Below are 18,703 nucleotides of genomic sequence, written 5' to 3'. Positions count from 1 at the left end.
TACTAAGGAAAGAGGATATATCAGAATAAGAAAGCATTTTGGCTCAAACCCCTCCTCCCCCACAAAACTGGCATTCAAATTTTCATGAAAAGCAATCTACACGTACCTATGTAGGTTCCCATATTTTAATGAAAGACACAAAAGTCAAACATCTTTGCAGAGAACAAACAACTGGCAGAGACTCTTACATTCAATCCAAAATGAAGTATTAAAGAGGTCTCCTCTATCAAGAGATCCCAAAACTTGATTCCACAAATTTCAGTTGTTTCAGCAAACACAGTCAACACTTATTTTTTATATTTTCATTAAGGTTATCAGACATAGGAACACTTGCCTTAAAGTGATTAAAAAAGCAAGTAATGACAAATACAGCCTATTCGAGCGATATATTGCAAGATTTCAGTTTCTGAAATGGAATATCTGCATTGATCACAAAAATCACACCTATTTTAGAGACACTGACGAACAAAATTGTGTTAACACTGTAAGACAACACAGTATGCATAAAAAGTCTTTTAGCTGGTAAATGAAGGATTCCAAGTTTCTCCTTCAACAGTACAGCATACTGCAGAAAACACTGCAACGTACACCACAGGTTTTCTTCTGAGATTTTGCATGTTAACTTGTTAAATCTATACTGTTTTTCACCACTGTATGTTAAAGCTTATTATCTGATTACTCTATTCTCAAATTTACGTTGAAGTCATCTTAACTCCATTATGTCCTTATATCTGCAAACAATTCAAAACATTCCCAATATGATATGTGATATTAGTTTGGAACATTAATAACAGTAGTCTGCCTTGTTTTTAATTCTTTTCAAGGAAATACCTCTGCTTAGTCTTTAAAATAATTGTTGAACACTCTGTGTGTGGCTGAACAGAAACAGTGTTGAGCTAACAGCTACCTCAAGGGTTACTGATGCCACTAATAACAGAGATTTAAACTACTGTCTCCCCAAATTAATGCAGGATAGGATTCTGAAACATTCCCTCTCTGCCCCCTTCACTTCTAAGTAAATATTTTTAATTAACTTCTGACTGAGATTCTTCACTACTTAATGCCTGTGCAAATGGAGAATCCATCTTTTGTAGTTCCCTTTCCAAGAGAGTGGATGTTTTCAGGGCAGTGAGTGTTTCCAGAGAAGAAATTACAATGTACAGCCTTCCAAGTTTTAAATATAAACAAACACAAATCAAGGCATTCAATGTAGTTATGTATGAGCAAAAAAATATATTATTGAGAATAATAAGGCCAAATCACAAAGTGAGATTATCAGCAAGTGTGCAACTGAGAATAAGATGAAATCTCATTCTTTTACAGCTTTGGCTTGAACTTGCCAGAAATAAGTTGTTTAAGCATTTCAGAATTTTTTCCTTCTGGTGGTGAGGGCCATCTGTCATGATCTGAGGAAAAACAAGTAAAACCAACATATTTAGTTGACTGAGAAACTAGGCATTTTGCTTTTGTGTCCTCCCACTGCCCAATTTCCATCACTTGAAGCCCATTTTGTAGCCCATTTCTTACCCGGTATTTCTAGGGCATTGCTATATAAACTTTGGCCACCATCCACAACCACGGTTATCCCAGTTATGTAAGAAGCAGCTGGAGACAGTAGGAAACACACTACAGGAGAAATCTAACAAAAGAGTGACAATTTTAATCTTTCTTAAACTGCTGGGAATTGTTCATGTCAAAGATGCCTGTAAAAACTTTTACAGGCAAGACACAGCAATGTTTTCTACTCAGTAATGAAAACTGTCACAGTCTTAAAGCCATCTTTCCAGCCACAAACATCAAACAGATGAAAACTAGTAAGCTTCTAAAGATCAGCATCAGATGCCAAAAAAAACCCAAAAAAGTTGACCAGTTTATCAAAGATGCACATTCTTGGTGGAAGAGAGCTAGGTACTTTTAAAATACACTTTCACATTATTAATTCCTTGAGTCCTCTCTGCTGGAAATCAACCTTTTCATGAACTAATGTCTACTATGAAATACTTCATCTGTAAGAGGCATCTAAATTAAATGTTCAGTGTAACAGTGGTTAAGTCTCCCACTTGGCACTACTACACATTTCTACAAGCTTTTTTCTTTTCTAATATTCCATCACAGTGCAAAATTAAGTATTTTTTGTTCTCCATATAATAAAGTGTCTTCAAAATAGACACACAGAAGTAGAATTATCACAAATATTCTGAAATACATTACCTCCTCAGGAACTGCTGACCTCTTGGCAGGAACCTTTGGTATACTCCTTAACCACATCACTGTACCTTGTTCTCCATAGTTTGCAACAGCAGTTTCTGAAAATACTATTCCCTGTTTTAAAACAGCATAGTGAAAAGTAAGTTCTCTTGCATATGTTTAAACTCTGATCATTGTAAAATTGAGAAGTTGTCATTACTGGGATTTTCTGTGTGATTAAAGTATCTAAACAGCACTTGAATGCAAGTTTTTAAATTTAATGGAATAGTACAATTTATATAAGAAGGTAATTTGGCTGGTAGCCACATCTCTTTTCAAGTGCAATAATTCAGATTATTCCAATTCTTCACCGTCATTTCAGTAGCTATGAAGCGGAGAGTATAAAGAAGATATTCAAAGACTTTTGAAATTACAAGCATTTCATATTAGCTTGCAGCAGAAAACTACAAAGCCCCAAGAACAAGTTGTCAACAGTTTCCTGTAATCTGTAAGAACACTAGCAGACAGATTTCACAGTCAGAATTCAGACTCTCCCTACTTAGCCGCTATAGAATAGAAAAAGGTGACTCTCTTTGCTCTGGTGATTATACAGTCCAGTTTAGTCTTGAGAGGGAAGATGAAGGCTACAGCAATGGGAACACAGGGTTACATAGATTAGTTATGACAGAATCTTTGTGACTCAAGTTTAAGTAAGATAACAAAATTTGAATTAATTTGTGGAGTACATGCTAAGATTTCTAAGATATCAGTGAAATGTGAGTGACTATATTTTGGGAGCTACGGAAGTAACTCATATGTGAAACCATTTTTTTTTAGAATGCATGTTTCACCATTCCATACATGTTACTCTGCTCCTATAAAGTAGTAACAGTTTTTTATGGTTACCACAGGCCTAATGTGAAAATAAAGGTAACAGGATATAAACTGCAACACGGATTTTTGTTACCAGCATAGTAACAAAGCTAGCAAATACTTCTCAAAGAGCCAAACCACCAAAGTGCTTTCTTGTCAAAAACTTCTTTTGATGTGTGCTATAAAGTATAATTAGTATGATTCATTAGGCAATTAGCATGCCTGAAAAATATATTCACATAATAATGCTGTCATAATTGCTTACTTCCCCAAGACTTGATAAATCAGGAAAAACAAATGAACAGGAAAAACAAGCCAGTAGATCTTAATATTTAACAAGTCTCTGGATGAGTTGTGCCTCACAGAGGCTATGGAAGAGCCACTACCTGAATGATCATCACACATCTGCCATTAGGCATTCTGTGCTATGCCAAAGAAAGCACACCAGATGTTTTAGGACAGGAGGCACAGCAAGATACACAGACATCCTACAAAGACAGTAGAAAGATCTTCCAAGGGACCACTTAAACAAATCTGACACTTAACTATACTGTGAGATAAGATAAATTCTGAATGTAGAAGTACCTGGACAAAGTTTATCTTTCCTCTTTTGTTTTCAAGAGAGTAAATGTGCAAATTAAATTGTGGTTAAGAGTGAAGATTACACAGATCACACAATCACAGATGTCAAAGCTAGGGCTTCTATATAACCTCTGTGTTTGCAGCACCATGCACTAGAAAGTATAGCTGCTCTTTCCATACAGTTATTTAGAACAACTCCTACATGCTACCTACTTTCTCAGAAATGTAGCAGGCATATTTTAGCTGATCTGTATAGTGGTTTCCTGTCTGCATATATTTGATTAAAAAAAAAAATCAGAACACATATTTTTACACATAGTTTCTTTGAGAGAAGATCCATTCCAAATACAGCCTTTTTATGCCTAAAACAAATCTAACAACATGTAGAAGATGAAGTAAAAGACATTATGTGACACATTCAGAGATTTTCTAAATAACTTCGTAAACATAAGTGAAAACCATCAGCATATCTGAACCTCAAATAGAAAAAGTTTTGTTAACTCAGAAATAACGTAATCATTACTGAAACACAAAGCAAAGTGTTTGTAAGATAGGTTACCAACTCCTCCCAGGTATCATTTCATATAATTTCATTAAGCTAGGGGGAAAAAAAAAAAAAACAAAACCAAACAAAAAAACAAGAGTTCCAAGTCAAAGCAAAAAGCAGAAGTAATTTTTTCACATCTCTGGCTCGTCATCCAAACAGCACAAAACACTCTCAAGTGTCCTGAAGAATGCAGATTATAAATAAATAAATACATAAATAATCCACAAAGAGTTACAGACTACAGATTTTAAAATCCCTTTTGGTCTGAAAGTTTTAACTATGAACATGCATGATGGCTAAGCTTAATCAGATCGTTTGCTGTTACTTACAGGAGCAACGCTGTTGATTCTTACTCCGCTGTGGGCCCATTCTAAAGCCAAAGTCTTGGTCAGATTATTCACTGCAGCTCTTGCAGCTGCTGAATGCCTATTGAGGAAAGAAAGCAAAAGAAGCATCTGTTCCCTCAGCTAACAGTGCCCAACGCTAACTCTAGCACAGCCTCACTGGGGTAGTCAGAGTAGTTTTCAATGGCTGGACCAACCGTCTGAGAGAGAGATTTTCTTATTTCTAAGTTTGACCACAGCTTCACAGTTTAAACAAGCTATGCTATGATTTCCTGTCATTTCTGGAAATACTTATCATCTCTTCCCCAGTGTGACATGAGGTCAGCTACATTCTACTGCAGAAGGCAGCTTATAAAATGAAAAACAACTGGAGACAAAGTTCAAACTGTGTAAAACTATGAAACGTAGGCTGCACAGGTAAAGCAACACACAGGAGGACAGTGGGTCGAAAAATAGTTTAGATTTTCCAACAAACATGATTAAAATAAGCCACTATTCAAAAATTACTATTAGGTCAGTGGAGACAGAGATGACCATAGGCAGAGTGATCTTCTACACCTTACTGCTATAGGAAACTAGTCTGAAATTATTACAAGCTTGAACAAATGCACATAAAATTACTACAGTGATGAATAGCGGAAAGCGGGACTCAGAGAAAAATAACAGAACTTAGTTCCTTTAGCCAAGCAAAACAGACTTAGAGGAGATAGATATGATAGCTGCTCAAATACCAGGAAAGGCATAAGAAAAACTTAAGAAAAACATAAGAAAATCCAGCTTATTAATATGTTTAGGCTAGAAATAAATAACCTCCAGGCACACTATAAGCAAACAAACTTGACTAGTTTTATGTTCAAAATTAATACTTATAAAAAATGGTATCAGGTGATTTTTGGCATGAGTTGTGACTGGATTTGTAAAGGCAAGTCTTTTTCAATAGCACATTTCTAGAACAAGTATACATTTAACAGGAATTTAATAGAAAGGTAGTTTTGTCTATCTGTCTACATCCACACACAATAGTTATTTGGAAAACTTTTTTTCCACTATTCAGAATTAGGTATTTTACCTCTTGGTTCAACTCTCAAATAGAGCTTCTGTCTATTTGCCGTGACAATTCAACCAGACTTAACCAGTGGGGAAACTCAAATAACTGTAGCTTCAGCACCACCCTGTGGATCTCTAAATTTATCTTGTACTGCCAAGAACAAGGCTAGTGAGAAAATATTCTGCTGTTCCTTAAGAATTTTAAATTTTGAAAAGTTTCAACCCTGAATCAGGACAAAGAGCGGTAATGTAACATTTGCTTAAATTATATTTTCAGATTTTCTTCAAGAGAAATTAAGTTTCAAAGTTTAAAAAAAGGTAGTGTCAAAGAATAAATTCAGACTTTTTTCACTTAATAAACTGTCAAAATGAGGCATTTTGACAACTTCAAAATTCCCTTTGAAAAGAAAATAACTGGAAAAAATAAATTTTATGAACATTATTTATCATACAACAAATTGGAACATGTTTGGTGGAAAAGTTTCAAATCGTAAGACTCCTGTTCACCTCTATTTTGAGTGTAAAGAAATTTGAAGAAATACAGTACACATACAGATTTGGAGAGGATGCCGCATTTTCATGCAAACAGCTGTAATCATTTGTGTCAATATAAAAGAATTACAAACATGGTAATATGATTGTACCCATGAGCCTGCTGCCAGTCAAGAAAGGAGCAGAGCAAATAGAACCAATTCTCTGCATCAGAGGCCTTCTCCAAGAAAGATGGATACAAAGTGAGAGTAAAAAGGAAGATGGGAAAGGCAGGCACTACGTGACATGAAGGACAGAGCCAAAACCTGGTAACATACTAGAAATGTTCCTCCTACTCCCGTCTCCCAGTCCAACTCCCATAACTCATTACATCATCAAGACTTGTGAACTGCCAGTAGAAGAGGAAAACAACAGGTGCCAAGTTCTTGCAAACCATCCAGAAATTTGGAGAGAGAACAAGTAAAGGATACATTTCAGTGCAACTAGTCCCACTAGCATACCATTTCCAGTGAAAGCTTCACTGGGCAAGTCTTGCTTCATAGTTTCTTACAAACAAGCTGACAGAGACCAGAGATTTAATTTACTCCTGTAGTCTCTACTGAATTATAAGAGATCCCCACACATACAGCCAAGTGATACTATTGGTCTCTCTTGACCTAACTACTGTATTCCTACACTCTGCTGCTGCCCAGTGCATACCTTTCTAAAATGAAGTATTTAGGAGCAATTAGGGAAAAATATAGAAAAATGTAAAATTAAAATATATATTACGACATTCCAGGAAACCCATTTCTCACGGCGGCAGTGATATTGACAATGACTCCTCCGTGTTCCTGCATCCAGGCATTGTACACTGTATGAAGGAGGAAGATAACCTATAAATACCAGAAGAAATGCATACAAATGAACTTGCCAACTGGAAGCCAAATAACTCCAATTACACTACACATTTCCTGTGCAGATTTAGATAAACAATCTGCTCTTTGTACCATGGCCTCACCACAGCTTTGGTGAGATAACAGGTGTGGTCCAGGTAAGGCTCAGTGTTTGTCAAGAAACCTTCTGACAGAAATCTAGATTTCATGCTTCCACATAAATTACTTTAATTTCCACATTCCCAATGCTATCTGAGATTCATGTATCATACTTAAATTTAACTTTAAATTTACACTGCTGATGGGAGAGAAATATTTTCCTGTATTACACAGAGTGAATACAGGCCACAGAAGCTAAATGGTTTTCCTATAGTCTTTTAAGTGAGTATCCAAGCCAACTGACCCCCCAAACCTGGTCTTAACCAGAAGATCATACTTGCCTAAATGTGTTTGTACATATGAACAAATGTAATGTGTAGTTTAATGTACAGCTTTGGATGAGATTCATGAAAGCAAATATCCACTGTCAGATACGCGTGTGAAAAAAGAAGGTAGGGAAACTTTACCCTTGTCTTCTGGTACTGCTGTAAAAAACAAAACAGGTAAACAGAAAAGGCTTGATGTTCAGTCCTTACCTGATCTGCAGCAGTAGAAGGTCCCTGTCAGATTTGTGTCTATCACAGCATTCCAGCCTTTCGCACGGATGGATTCAGCAGGACTTGTGAATTGGCCCCCTCCATTATTCACCAGGAAGTCAATCTTCCCATGCAGACTCAGTGTGGACTTCACCAAAGCTTCTACCTGAAACAGTATTTTTTAGTGTGGTTTGCTGATTGAGCTATAAATCCAATTTCATTCTCAGACAGTATTTTCTTCCATATCCTTTTCACACATGAAGAGGAGGCACCAGCCTTCAGAGAGGCTGGAAGATTGGTATGACAGGTTTAATCAGCCACGAAGGACTAGACTGAGTCCATGTTTACTTAGGAAATCTTCCTAGTATAACACAGATGCTACATAAAATACCAGCACTGAGAGAAGAAGGGAATTTAAGCCACTGAAGGTTTGCGGAAACAAACACACACAAAAGCTTGGTACTTAAGACCCATCAATTTTCATCTGACCCATATACCTGAGCATTTTAAAGAGAAAACATAAGTCATCTTGTCAAGTTTTAACATTCTTATCTAGAAATTTTGTACTTTCACTAAATCTCTGACATATGAATTGACAACAGTCAATTTTCTTACACAGACCAAGAAGGTTAGTTTGTTACCCTATAAAACATGAACTCTAAAATGTGCTGGAAACACTACAAGTTGTCTTCTTTAGCAAAATGAAGGTGAATATTTGACTAAGCAGATACCTTCTGTCTATAAGCAGGATGAATACTTATGATCAAGAGCACTGTCTGGCACTATTTACCTTTGGGCACTCTGAGAAGGTATTAACAGCAAATAGCAATAGACATTTTATTCATTCACTTAAAGAGCTGTCAGTGCAGAGGAGGAGTGACTTGACTTCATATGGAAGGAAAGAGATTTTGAGAATCTAAACCTAGCTCTAACACTGACCTAATCTGAGCAACAGGCTGTAAGCTAAGCCTTCTGCCTTATCTTTTGTTTTGGAAGTACAGCATTTTTTGCCACACACTTAACATTAAACACAAAAGAACTTCTGGAGGGGAATGTATTTCAAAGCATTCAAAGATTATACAGATACTAAAGCTGATGTATTCTTCCTGTTACGAGATAGCAATAAGAACTCTATAGCAAATGATTAATAATTTAACCTTTATTTCAAGAAACGGGAAATGGGAGAACATGACTGTTTCCTGCTTACATTAACTATCATAACCAGGTAACGTGCATCAGTTGTTCCTACTCAAGCATTATCCTAGTTTCGTCTGGGACAGAGGTAGCTTTCTTCATAGCAGCTAGTGTGAGGCTGTGTTTTGGAATTGTGCTCAGGAGAAGGCTGATAACATACTGATGGCTACAGTTGCTGACAGGACAGTCAAGGACTTTTCAGCTTCTCTGCTCTGCCAGTGTCTGCAGGTGCAGGAGAAGCTGGGAGAGAGCACAGCTCCAGTTACTAGCCTAGGATTTGACCTTAGGTATAGCATTGAGACCCAAACTGGCCAATGGTATATTCCATGTCAGGCCATCTCTCTCTCTCTCTCTCTCTCTGGGTTGCCCCTCTCGCTCTGGGTCGTCTCTCCCTCTCTTTTGGGGCCGTGTCACTCTTTCAGTCAGCTCTCAGTCTCTTGGATGCTTGGGCTCTTATCTCTTCTCTGGGATTGTGGTTTCGGGACTCCCCGCGATCATTAGCTGGGAACAGGCTGAGCTTAGTCATTGGGTGGTGAGCAGTTTCACTGTGTATTACTCATTTGTACATCTGTATATATTATTATTAAGATTATTATTGTTATTATTACTATTTTCAATTTTATTGTAGTTTAGTTATTAAATTGTTCTTATCTCAACCCACGAGTCTGTTTTCCCTTTACCCCTTTAATTCTCTCCCCCATCCCTGGGGAATGGGGGAGGGCAAGTGAGTGGCTGTGTGGTACTTGTTTGCTGCTAGCTGGGTTTAAAACCACAACAAGCATATATAAGTTAATCTAGCATCTGTGGTCAAAGAAAGCACAGACCAAAAAAACCCCAAAAAACAAACAGCAGGAGCGATGCTGCTGCTGAGACAGACTTGACTGGGGGAAGGATATCAATCAGCCTTCCTCTGTACGGAGTTAGCAGTAAAAAACCTCAGAAATAAAAGAACAAGCAATGCATGATCGATATCTCACCACGAGTGTCACCAACTCAAGTCTCATAAATAGCTGCCTTACAGGTTTTGCTGCTAACAGTTCAGGATGGTTTAACAGAATCGTATGGATCCTGGAAGGACGCACCTCTCTGAAGAAGAAAACCTAAACAAACATATAGTGACTGAAGCCTGATTGAAAAACTAATGTCTGCTGAGAAAAAATGCCTCAAGAAAATAATTTTTATACCTAAATCACCACCTTTAAGTTCTGAATGTCATCTTATTTCTCACATCAGTCACTGCAGCTTGTGGGATCTAAGGAAAAAAAAACACCAAAAAAAACCCACATCTGTGACAGCAGTCCCAAACCCATGACTTGTAAGAACCATCATGCCACAAAGTCTTCCAGGTTTGCTCACAACCAGAGAAAAGTAACTTATGTCTTGCTAGGCAGCAAAAGTTATGCTTTGCTCAGCAATATCAAATTCCTCCCCGTCAGCCTGATAATCTTGCTTTGAATATTGTTTTTCCATAAATCACTGAAGTATGGGCTCATTTCTGGAAGAAAAATGGTTTCAGTAGAAGGAATATTTGAACAGACTAAGGCCATTCAGGCTGGGTAGAAAAAACAGAGAGAGAAGAAAAGGGATAATATGAAGAATTGTAAAAAAACCCAACAAACAACAAATTAACAGAAGAAAAAAACCACTGAGGAGAGACATTACAAGCAAGTTCTCAACAAATGGAGAAAACCTGTTATGACATATCAACTCAAAATGGTTCACATGTTGTATCTTAAGAAACTCTGTTGCTCTTCCCACTTGTCACACCATATTCTCAGGGCAATAAAAAAAAATATGCATATCAGTTCTGCTTTCTGAAAGCCAGCACAGGCTAGCAGACTCTTCAGTGACAGTTCAGATGGCTCCAACTGTAGCAATCTTCAGTGTCTTCTGTGTTGTAGAGAAAGCATCAGTGCAGTGCTTCTCCCAATTACAGTAAACCTGGGGACAGCAGCCACCAGCACAGTGAGAGCGAGAGCCTGGTAGAACCCATTTAAATCATAGCAAGAACTAAAGATTCCTTTCTGTTCCTAAATATTAAAAATCTACATGGAAAGAACTTAATAAAAAAGCCACTAAAGACTTTCTCTGTAAGCAAAGAAAAACTGCACAAGGGCTAACATTTTAAGCCATTCTTCTGAAAAAGACCTAAAAGAACAAAATGAGGCACCTCAGACACAGCCAGAAGACTGGAGCTCTTCAATAAAAACCTTTTTTGTGTGACTGCAACTCAAAAGTATTATGCAGTGGCACATTTTCTCAGATAACTGAGATGACAGTACTCGCTGACACAGAGAAAAAGGACAAATGTCCACATGCATTCGCAGGTCACCTTGAACTTGCATAGCAGGAAAACTACACACTACAGAGTGTTAGAGATTTGCTATTTGGGGGCTAGCACTAGTAGGCATTATTGCAGTAATAACAGGTATTTTTACTTTATGTTGTTGCTGTGTTATTTTGAAGTACAACAACAGGAACCTCTTATCTACAGCTCCCCACCAAGCCAGTCTTCCATTACAGGCTTCACAAAGACAGGCATCAAGCACCTATAAACCAATTGAGACTATGCTAAGCTATAAAGTTTATTGGGAAAGAAAAGCTACTAGTGAGCTCGGACACAAGGTAAGTGCTAAATAGTACTGTATTGAGTCCATCTCAAGGAGTCTTGTTTGTCGTATGTCCAAGTGATAGGTTTTACCCTCAGGGTCTGGTCCAGTAGCAGTTGTTGTTGCTGGAGCTCAAGTATGGAAAGGGGACACTGTGCACAGAATTCTGAATTGCTGATGTCAAGAAGAGCAGTGGCCTATTAGAAGTACAAGGTTTTATCTTTCACTTACCTAGATACATCTTCTACTTATCCAGAAGACAGTTAAAGAAATGTTTATCCAGAGCACATAGCACAAAGGCTTTACAAGCACAAAAAGTTCCTCATGTCTTTCTTTCCCCTGTCAATAGATTTGCTGTAGCTCAACATTTAAGATAAACATAAACACGTTTCCCCTTCCCAACACCTACAAAGACAAATAGAAAGCTCTTTTCGTAACAGAAAAAGCATGGGGTCTTCCTCTTTCACTCTGGCCACCATTACATTGAGGCACTGGAATTAACTAACTAGATCCTCGGATTTTGGAAAAATAACTTGATTTGAAGACACACACACACTGAGCTGTTTGGCCTACATCTCAGCAAGAGCAAACTGACCAGTTCATGTTATATTTAACACATTATGTGGGCAGTGCTAGAAAATATCCAAATAATTAAAATCACTTCAGCTTCATAATCACTAAGAAGCAATATTGATCACTACATACACTCCAGACCACAGGATAACGGACAAGTACACAATCACTGCTTCAGATAAGGCCCCATGAAGACAGAACTTAGAAACCTCAGTTGCTCTTGCTGGCATCCTAGAACCCTCTACTCTTCCATCTTTAAAAACAAAACAGGTTTGTTATCCTTTACAAAACACTCAATGGAAAACTAGCCAAAAGCAGCAGCAGCAAACTTGTGACAGAAATAAGCCTGAGAGGTTATGCAGTGGTTGAAAATTCTCCATCAAGCAAGATTATTTCTTGCATGTTAAACAAAAAGTAAGCTTTGCAAGAAAGCAAGAGGGCCTCTGAGGATGAAGATTAAGAGACTTAAAAATTTGAATTCATTAAGCTATTCCCATTATATCTGCCATCAAGCTTCTGCAGCAATTAATTCACTGCACCTTCTTTGACTCTTCCTAAGCCAGAAAGAACTCTAACAGACATATTACACTGAATGATGAGGGATGAATCTTATGCTTGAATTTCACAGATCCAAACTAGGGTAAATGAGCTCTGTCATCTTCAAAGCAGGTCAGTTACTTTAAGATTTGCAATTGGAGGCAAAAAAACCCCCAAACATCTGGCAATTTTGAAAGCACTTTCATCTTTCTTAGATCTCCTCTATTCAAAGGCCTTCCCTCCAGTTTGCCTGATTACAAAATTAAAACCAGGACAAAATTCATAGGGACCTTTAGAGACATGCCGAACAACTGATGGAGACAGAGGAATGAAAAAGAAAAAAAAAAAAAAAAAAAAGGCATGCTACAGTAAGAACAGATGGCTTGTTCCTACAGGTGATCATGGTGGCTTCCTTTAAGAGAAAGCCTTAACTCTTAGAAAGGTTTCAGTGAGATGTCAAAGAGAAGGATATACTCAATGAATTATGCAGTTTTTCAGGAAGCTTCCTGGGCTTTGTAACCTGTGATGGATCAGTTCTAACAACTAAGGAGGCCTGAACTCCTAAATTTTTTTCCCACGTTGAAACATTTATAAGGTCTTTCTCCTTCACACATTCTTTGGTACCTGGTATAAGAGCTGAGAAAGAGGATGTAATGTTTCACAGGGTCTAATTGTAGAGGCTGTCCTCTCTATCCAGCAATGTGCTTCCATTAGTTTCTAAGGTAAATACTCTTCACTTATACTACGCTGAAACAGACAATGAGTTGTAAAGCTATTAATAAACAGCATACAGAGCCAACACTGTTGCAGAAGTTTTGTTTCTTTTGGAAGGGAAGCCAAAAGTTTAAAGGCCCTCTCACCCCATCTTCCACTGAAGTGAGTTATAATGCTGTGTTGCTTCTACTCAAGATTTACCTTCTAGGCTAGAGAAATCCTTCACTACATCTTTTACTGATCTCTGTTCCTAAGACTCCAAGTCTCAGGCACTAAATTTTAGGTTAAGAATGGAATAAGTTTTGAAAGTGGACGGATGATGCTCTTTAAATAGAAGTAAAAGCCCAAAGGTGCTTGTCTTCTAGTCTCCTCGAGGCAATCAAGTGCAAATTAGAATAAAATTTTCACCATTGCTGCTATTAGCAAATATAATACATAAGCAATAATGAGCAGTGGGTTGTGGAAAATCTGCCACATCGCTCAGTTCCAAGTTCTGAAAGTTTTTAGCAGTGTAAGTTACCAATTGTTAATTTATCTAGTTTCAACTTACAAACACTAAGCATGTAAGTGTAAGGAAGTGCCATGCTTACTACAAATTTAAAAGCTGAAAATGTGATCCACACATTTCTGGTCCAACAGTAATTTTAGAAATTAAGTAACAAGTGGTCAGGATTTATCAGCCTTTGAGAATCTCATCATTAAAGAATTACGGGAGAAGGACAGAGTCAGAAAAAAAGAGCTAAAGAACAAAAATCACAGGATGTCTCTAACCAGTAAATATATCTGGTCTAGGAGAAAGGCATCTGGAATGGACAAATATATCTTCAATAGATAAATATATGAAATGACAATGGTTTATGAGAACTTACACTAGCAGGAGACACCTGAGAGAGGCTTCTCCAATATCATATGAAAAGTTCTAAGAAAGTTCTGGTGTGTCTGTAAATGAGTAGAGCTTAAAACTAAACTGTAAATGAGACAATTCTATGATGAAACTGCAGGGTAATAGCAAAGACAGATGTTTCTACAAATATCAGCATGGCTACTGGTTACACAGAATCATGCCTAAAAACCTTCACAACACTATTAAAAAAAAAAAAAAAAAAGGCTTTAAAAGCACATTCAAAAAAGTCTCCAAAGCCATCTAAGACTGTTTTGTCACATATATATTTAGCCACACTTAATAAACAGGAAACAACGAAGAAATGGTAGCTTGTTTAGTGGATATTACCTCATTTCACCATCCAAGCCCTCTACCATTTCACAGAACACTTCAGTTCCCACTAACTCATTTTTAAACTGATGCAGAAATAAGATTCACCTGCAGAAGGTTACTAAGCATGCCAGAGTACTTTCTGCAAGAACAGTGACGTGAAAGAAGGCTTAAGCTTTTTCTCTCTCTTTACCTCTTTTCTTTCCTGTATCTTTAATCATGCAAGTTGCCCTCTGACATCTGTCATAACCTATTATATCGCACTGATGATGCTAGTAAATACAAAGCTAAAATTCACTGGTAGGTGAACTCACATACTGCACAACCCCAGGGTTCATCTCCTTCAGGAGAGAAAGTCAAAGTATATCACTGTAAATATTTTATGGCACAAGCTGTTCCATGAGGGAAGAATTTTATTTTTTATTTGCTTTATGGTTGTATCTTAGGATACTTCCAGAATCTACATAGCTACTAAAGTTCATTAATATTTCTTTAAATTATGCTAGAATTTAACAGACACACTGAAAGATTAAGAAAAATGTAGCAATCAGTGGTTACTGGAATATTTTCTAGCTGTCTTCAATAAATTGAAAGTCCAACCTGATGCCAGACTTTTAAATGTTTAATTACACATATTAAAAAATTTGGAGGTTAATGCAGACTTCTGAAGAACCTGGATTAAATACTCTTGCTCCTGATCTTCCATTTTTTGTAATACGAAGAAAAAAGAAAAACCTCAACTGGGATAGTAATAGATTTGTAATGAGGCACACCTCAAACTGTAACCAAAATTTGAAATGTGTCCAATAATAATATCTGTGGGGTTTTTTCGCTTTAATACAAGCAAAACCAGCAATGCAGGGCCACTTGCATCGAGATTCCATGCTATGACTTCCTGTTTGAAGGAACTATTCTGAGGTCTCCATCTTCACAAGTTAACACCCCCTTACTGCTGTCACAGAAAAGTGACACAGAAACCATGCTAAGTGGGCTCTGGCTCAGCCACAGAACATGCCAGTTCCAAGGCCTGTGTCTCCCAGAAATATCTGAAATACGTATGCATGGTCAGAAAAATGTCTGCAATTACAAATGCTTTCTTGCTTAAGTGGTTAGCAAATAGTCTTCCCTTGTAAAGCACATCTTTATCTAGACCAATTTAACAGTGCTTTACTGCACCTGTCTCCTGATCTAATCCACTTTTGAGAGGGCCAAAAAGGACCTTTGGAGATATGAGAATTTATATACACAATATGCTTTTGACATATTAAGCCCCAGAATAAGATCACTAGTCTTTACCTCATCTTCTTTGCGAATATTGCACTGTATGGGAGTCACTTTGGCAGGACTCATAGAAGAGAATGTATTATTCAGTTCTTCTGCAGCAGCTTTTAATCGGTCAAATTTACGAGAGGCAATAACAACACTGCAACCTGTAGAGACAAAATGAAACATCCTTCAGCTAACATAGGTAAAATCACAGTTATGCTAGTTTTTTAATAACATGGAGATATCTTGTAGGATGTGTGTTTATTAGTCACTGACTAGAAGATACAGTGTTGAAGTTCTTGCAAGAGAGAGAAATGCCTGATGTCAGGTGCTTCTTAGCAACAAGATCCCACTGTGCCAGGAAAAGAGCAATCAAAAAAATGTTCACAAGGTTCCCTCTCCTTCCTGCAGAAGGGAAGATAGCCTGTGAGTTGCAGAGTCAGCAAAGTAGCTTTCAGACATCACTTTTGCTGCCTCTGCTCACAGCTGCCTCATTTATCAATTATGCGATTTAAAGACATTTCAGCAGGTCTTGATTACAAAAAAATGCTTGCTCCTAAAACCACTAAAATAATCTTGCTGTATGTCTGGCTGTAATTTTGACTAGCAGTGAGCAAATGTAATGCTCTCCTTTTTAACCCTACAGAGTCTGAAGAAAAGGATCATAGCCTCACAAGATTAATTCCTATCTGCAGACTACAGACAGCAGGAACAGAGGCTTCCCCGTGGCACTGCCACATGCTGTAAAATCCTTGCTCAGAAAGCAGAAGAAAAAAATAGGCAGGAGCTCAAACCTTCAATTTTTTTTTCAGCATTTGGAGGCAGAAGGACTCATTCCACAGAGAAAAACAATGCAGGTTCCAAAGCATGCATACTACAATCAGTCTAGTTTCCTCTGTCACAGCAGCGGGCTCAGGACAGCTTTAAGGCTTCAGGAATTACTACTACACAGACTAAACCAGGCCAGATCAAATTAATTCCTAGTGCAAATCCCATACACATGCAATTTCATACTACTGATAAGCAAATTACAAGCTTCCACTGACAAGCAGGCAAGGTCTTGCTCTCCGTTCCCTGCATAATCTCAGCATCCCAGCAGAAGCCATCCCTTCCTCATACCAGCTCTGCTGCTCATCTGCTTTAACATAAGCCAATTCAACACCCTCAACCAGCCAAAAAAAAAGAAAAAAAAAAAGCTAAAATCTTGCCAGGTGGTGTTTTTTTTTTTTCCTTTGTTGCTATTTTACCAAGTGGAATTTGGCCTCTCACATCATCAAACAAACACCAGAATCAACTCAAAATAACTAGTGGGAGTAAAGAGCAGCAAGCTGTTCATTTGGCTCAGGCTGTCTTGTGAAACTATACATTAAAAAAAAAAAAAAAGAGGAGTTGAATTCTTCCAGGAGGAAGTGCTGCAAATATGTATCCCTAGGAACGGAAGCTTTACCTTCAATCAGGGGCCATCTTAAAACAAGACATCTAAAGATATTAGTCTCTGAGGTCTCCTGATTTTTTTAAATTAAGAACTCCAGTCACTTACACAACCACCTGACTAGTGCAGAGTTCATAAAATGGCACACATAATTACCGATTAAGACAAAATACCAAATCACAGTAGCACAGTTATATTTATCAACTTACATGCTTATTAATACACACTAGCGTGATACAGAATAAGGTCCAGTAAAACACTATATTTTTGCTAAATACACTAACCGGGGTAGGGGAGATTGTAACTCACTGAAGAACGCTTGGTATGTACTGTACAAGCTGACACCACTTATCTTTGTTCACAAAGAATGAGCAGACGGTTTCTTGATAGGGTCAGGGGGGAAAAGGGCACAAGTTTCCAGATGAAAGGTTTAAATCTGTCCAGAAGGCTTCAAAGGAGACTGGTTATAAAAACATCATGACTGGCATTATCTGTCACTGCTCCTAAAGGCATTCTCTGTCCAGCCAGCCCCCCTCCAAAAAATACAGCCTAAAGCACAAGGAAATAGTTCCCAGTCATCTTAATGTCAGTAGTCAGTGAATCTGCAGGTAAGGAAGGTTACTCAGACAGACTTAAGCCATAGCTCTTTATTCATTTTCTCATGTGTGCTTTGTAGACACCTGCAGCCTTGTTGTCTATTTAGGATATTAGGGACACACTCTTTATTTGTAGTTTGCTTGAGAAAAATAATGCAGATCAAATTAAGTACAATCTTAAGGTAACTGGGTAATGCCATCAACAACAGTGTAAGAATGCTTAAAAAGCACCTCTTTAAGGCAACATGTAAGGACACATTAAAAAAAATGCTCAGTTCCCCTGTAGTACAAAGGTAGCAGAACTAGCCCTCGCTTCAGCTCCACAGAGCAAGGGGAAAGCTGGGGCGACAAAGGCCAGGAGAGGCGGAGATGTCTCCCAACACACAGTCTTAACAAAGAAAGCTCTTAACTGTGCAGTGAAATGGCGTGGTGCACATTTCAACAGTGCAAACCACAGGGAGCGTGGCACCGAGAGGCATAATGCTGGTGCTGGTATTTTGAACACAGTGAATCTAGTCACGATAATGAACATTATCCCATACCAGTCTGATGCTGATGATCCCTACCACTTATACTGAAACCTGCAGCAAAGGCGTTGCAAGGCGGATGGCTCAGAAGACCGCCTTTCACTCCAGATTTTACCACTTCTCTGTATTCAGCAGGGAAAGAAAACCCACAAAGCGCACTCTGAAGGTACACTTCAGGAGATTTCTGTCCTAAGCCCTGAGAGAGCAGCACCACGTCTCTGCGCTTACTGTGTGGGCAGCAGTTCAAAACCATGCCACTCTGTAAGGCTCAGTTCAACAGCCAGATAAATCCTCCCGTTAAGCGAGACGAAAACTCGCTTAAGAGAGAGCATGAGAAAAGGTCCGGGTTTAACACACCCTCCCTTTGACTGCTGTGTTTAAAACCGCGCATCTTTAAATTGACAGAGTCAAAAAGACGTAATCCCACATCACCCTCACCCCGCTCCCCTCGCTATTCACC

General features: G+C 38.1%; 1 protein-coding gene across 1 annotated transcript; it reads right to left on the bottom strand.

Moving 5' to 3' along the window:
* Positions 1-1,317: 1,317 nt before the first annotated feature.
* Positions 1,318-15,874, bottom strand: PECR (peroxisomal trans-2-enoyl-CoA reductase). Its single transcript, XM_010079655.1, has 7 exons — positions 15,719-15,874; positions 7,583-7,748; positions 6,844-6,925; positions 4,519-4,615; positions 2,212-2,322; positions 1,528-1,639; positions 1,318-1,406 (listed from the first exon to the last, which is right to left on the bottom strand). The coding sequence occupies exons 1-7, from the start codon at positions 15,872-15,874 to the stop codon at positions 1,318-1,320; spliced, it is 813 nt and encodes a 270-aa protein (XP_010077957.1).
* Positions 15,875-18,703: the final 2,829 nt, after the last annotated feature.

This window comes from Pterocles gutturalis, unplaced genomic scaffold, assembly GCF_000699245.1.
Source record: "Pterocles gutturalis isolate BGI_N339 unplaced genomic scaffold, ASM69924v1 scaffold15994, whole genome shotgun sequence".
Taxonomy (NCBI): domain Eukaryota; kingdom Metazoa; phylum Chordata; class Aves; order Pterocliformes; family Pteroclidae; genus Pterocles; species Pterocles gutturalis.
This window is presented reverse-complemented; position numbering and strand designations above follow the sequence as displayed.

Bases quoted from the DNA above. Each gene is read 5' to 3' on its own strand.
- PECR (XM_010079655.1), bottom strand. From the start codon at position 15,874: ATGTTTCATTTTGTCTCTACAGGTTGCAGTGTTGTTATTGCCTCTCGT. The intron at 6,926-7,582 runs GTAAGGACTGAA...TCCTTCATACAG, and splicing joins CTTCTACTGCTGCAGATCAG to TGTACAATGCCTGGATGCAG. The intron at 4,616-6,843 runs GTAATATATATT...TTTCCTCAATAG, and splicing joins AATGGGTTTCCTGGAATGTC to GCATTCAGCAGCTGCAAGAG.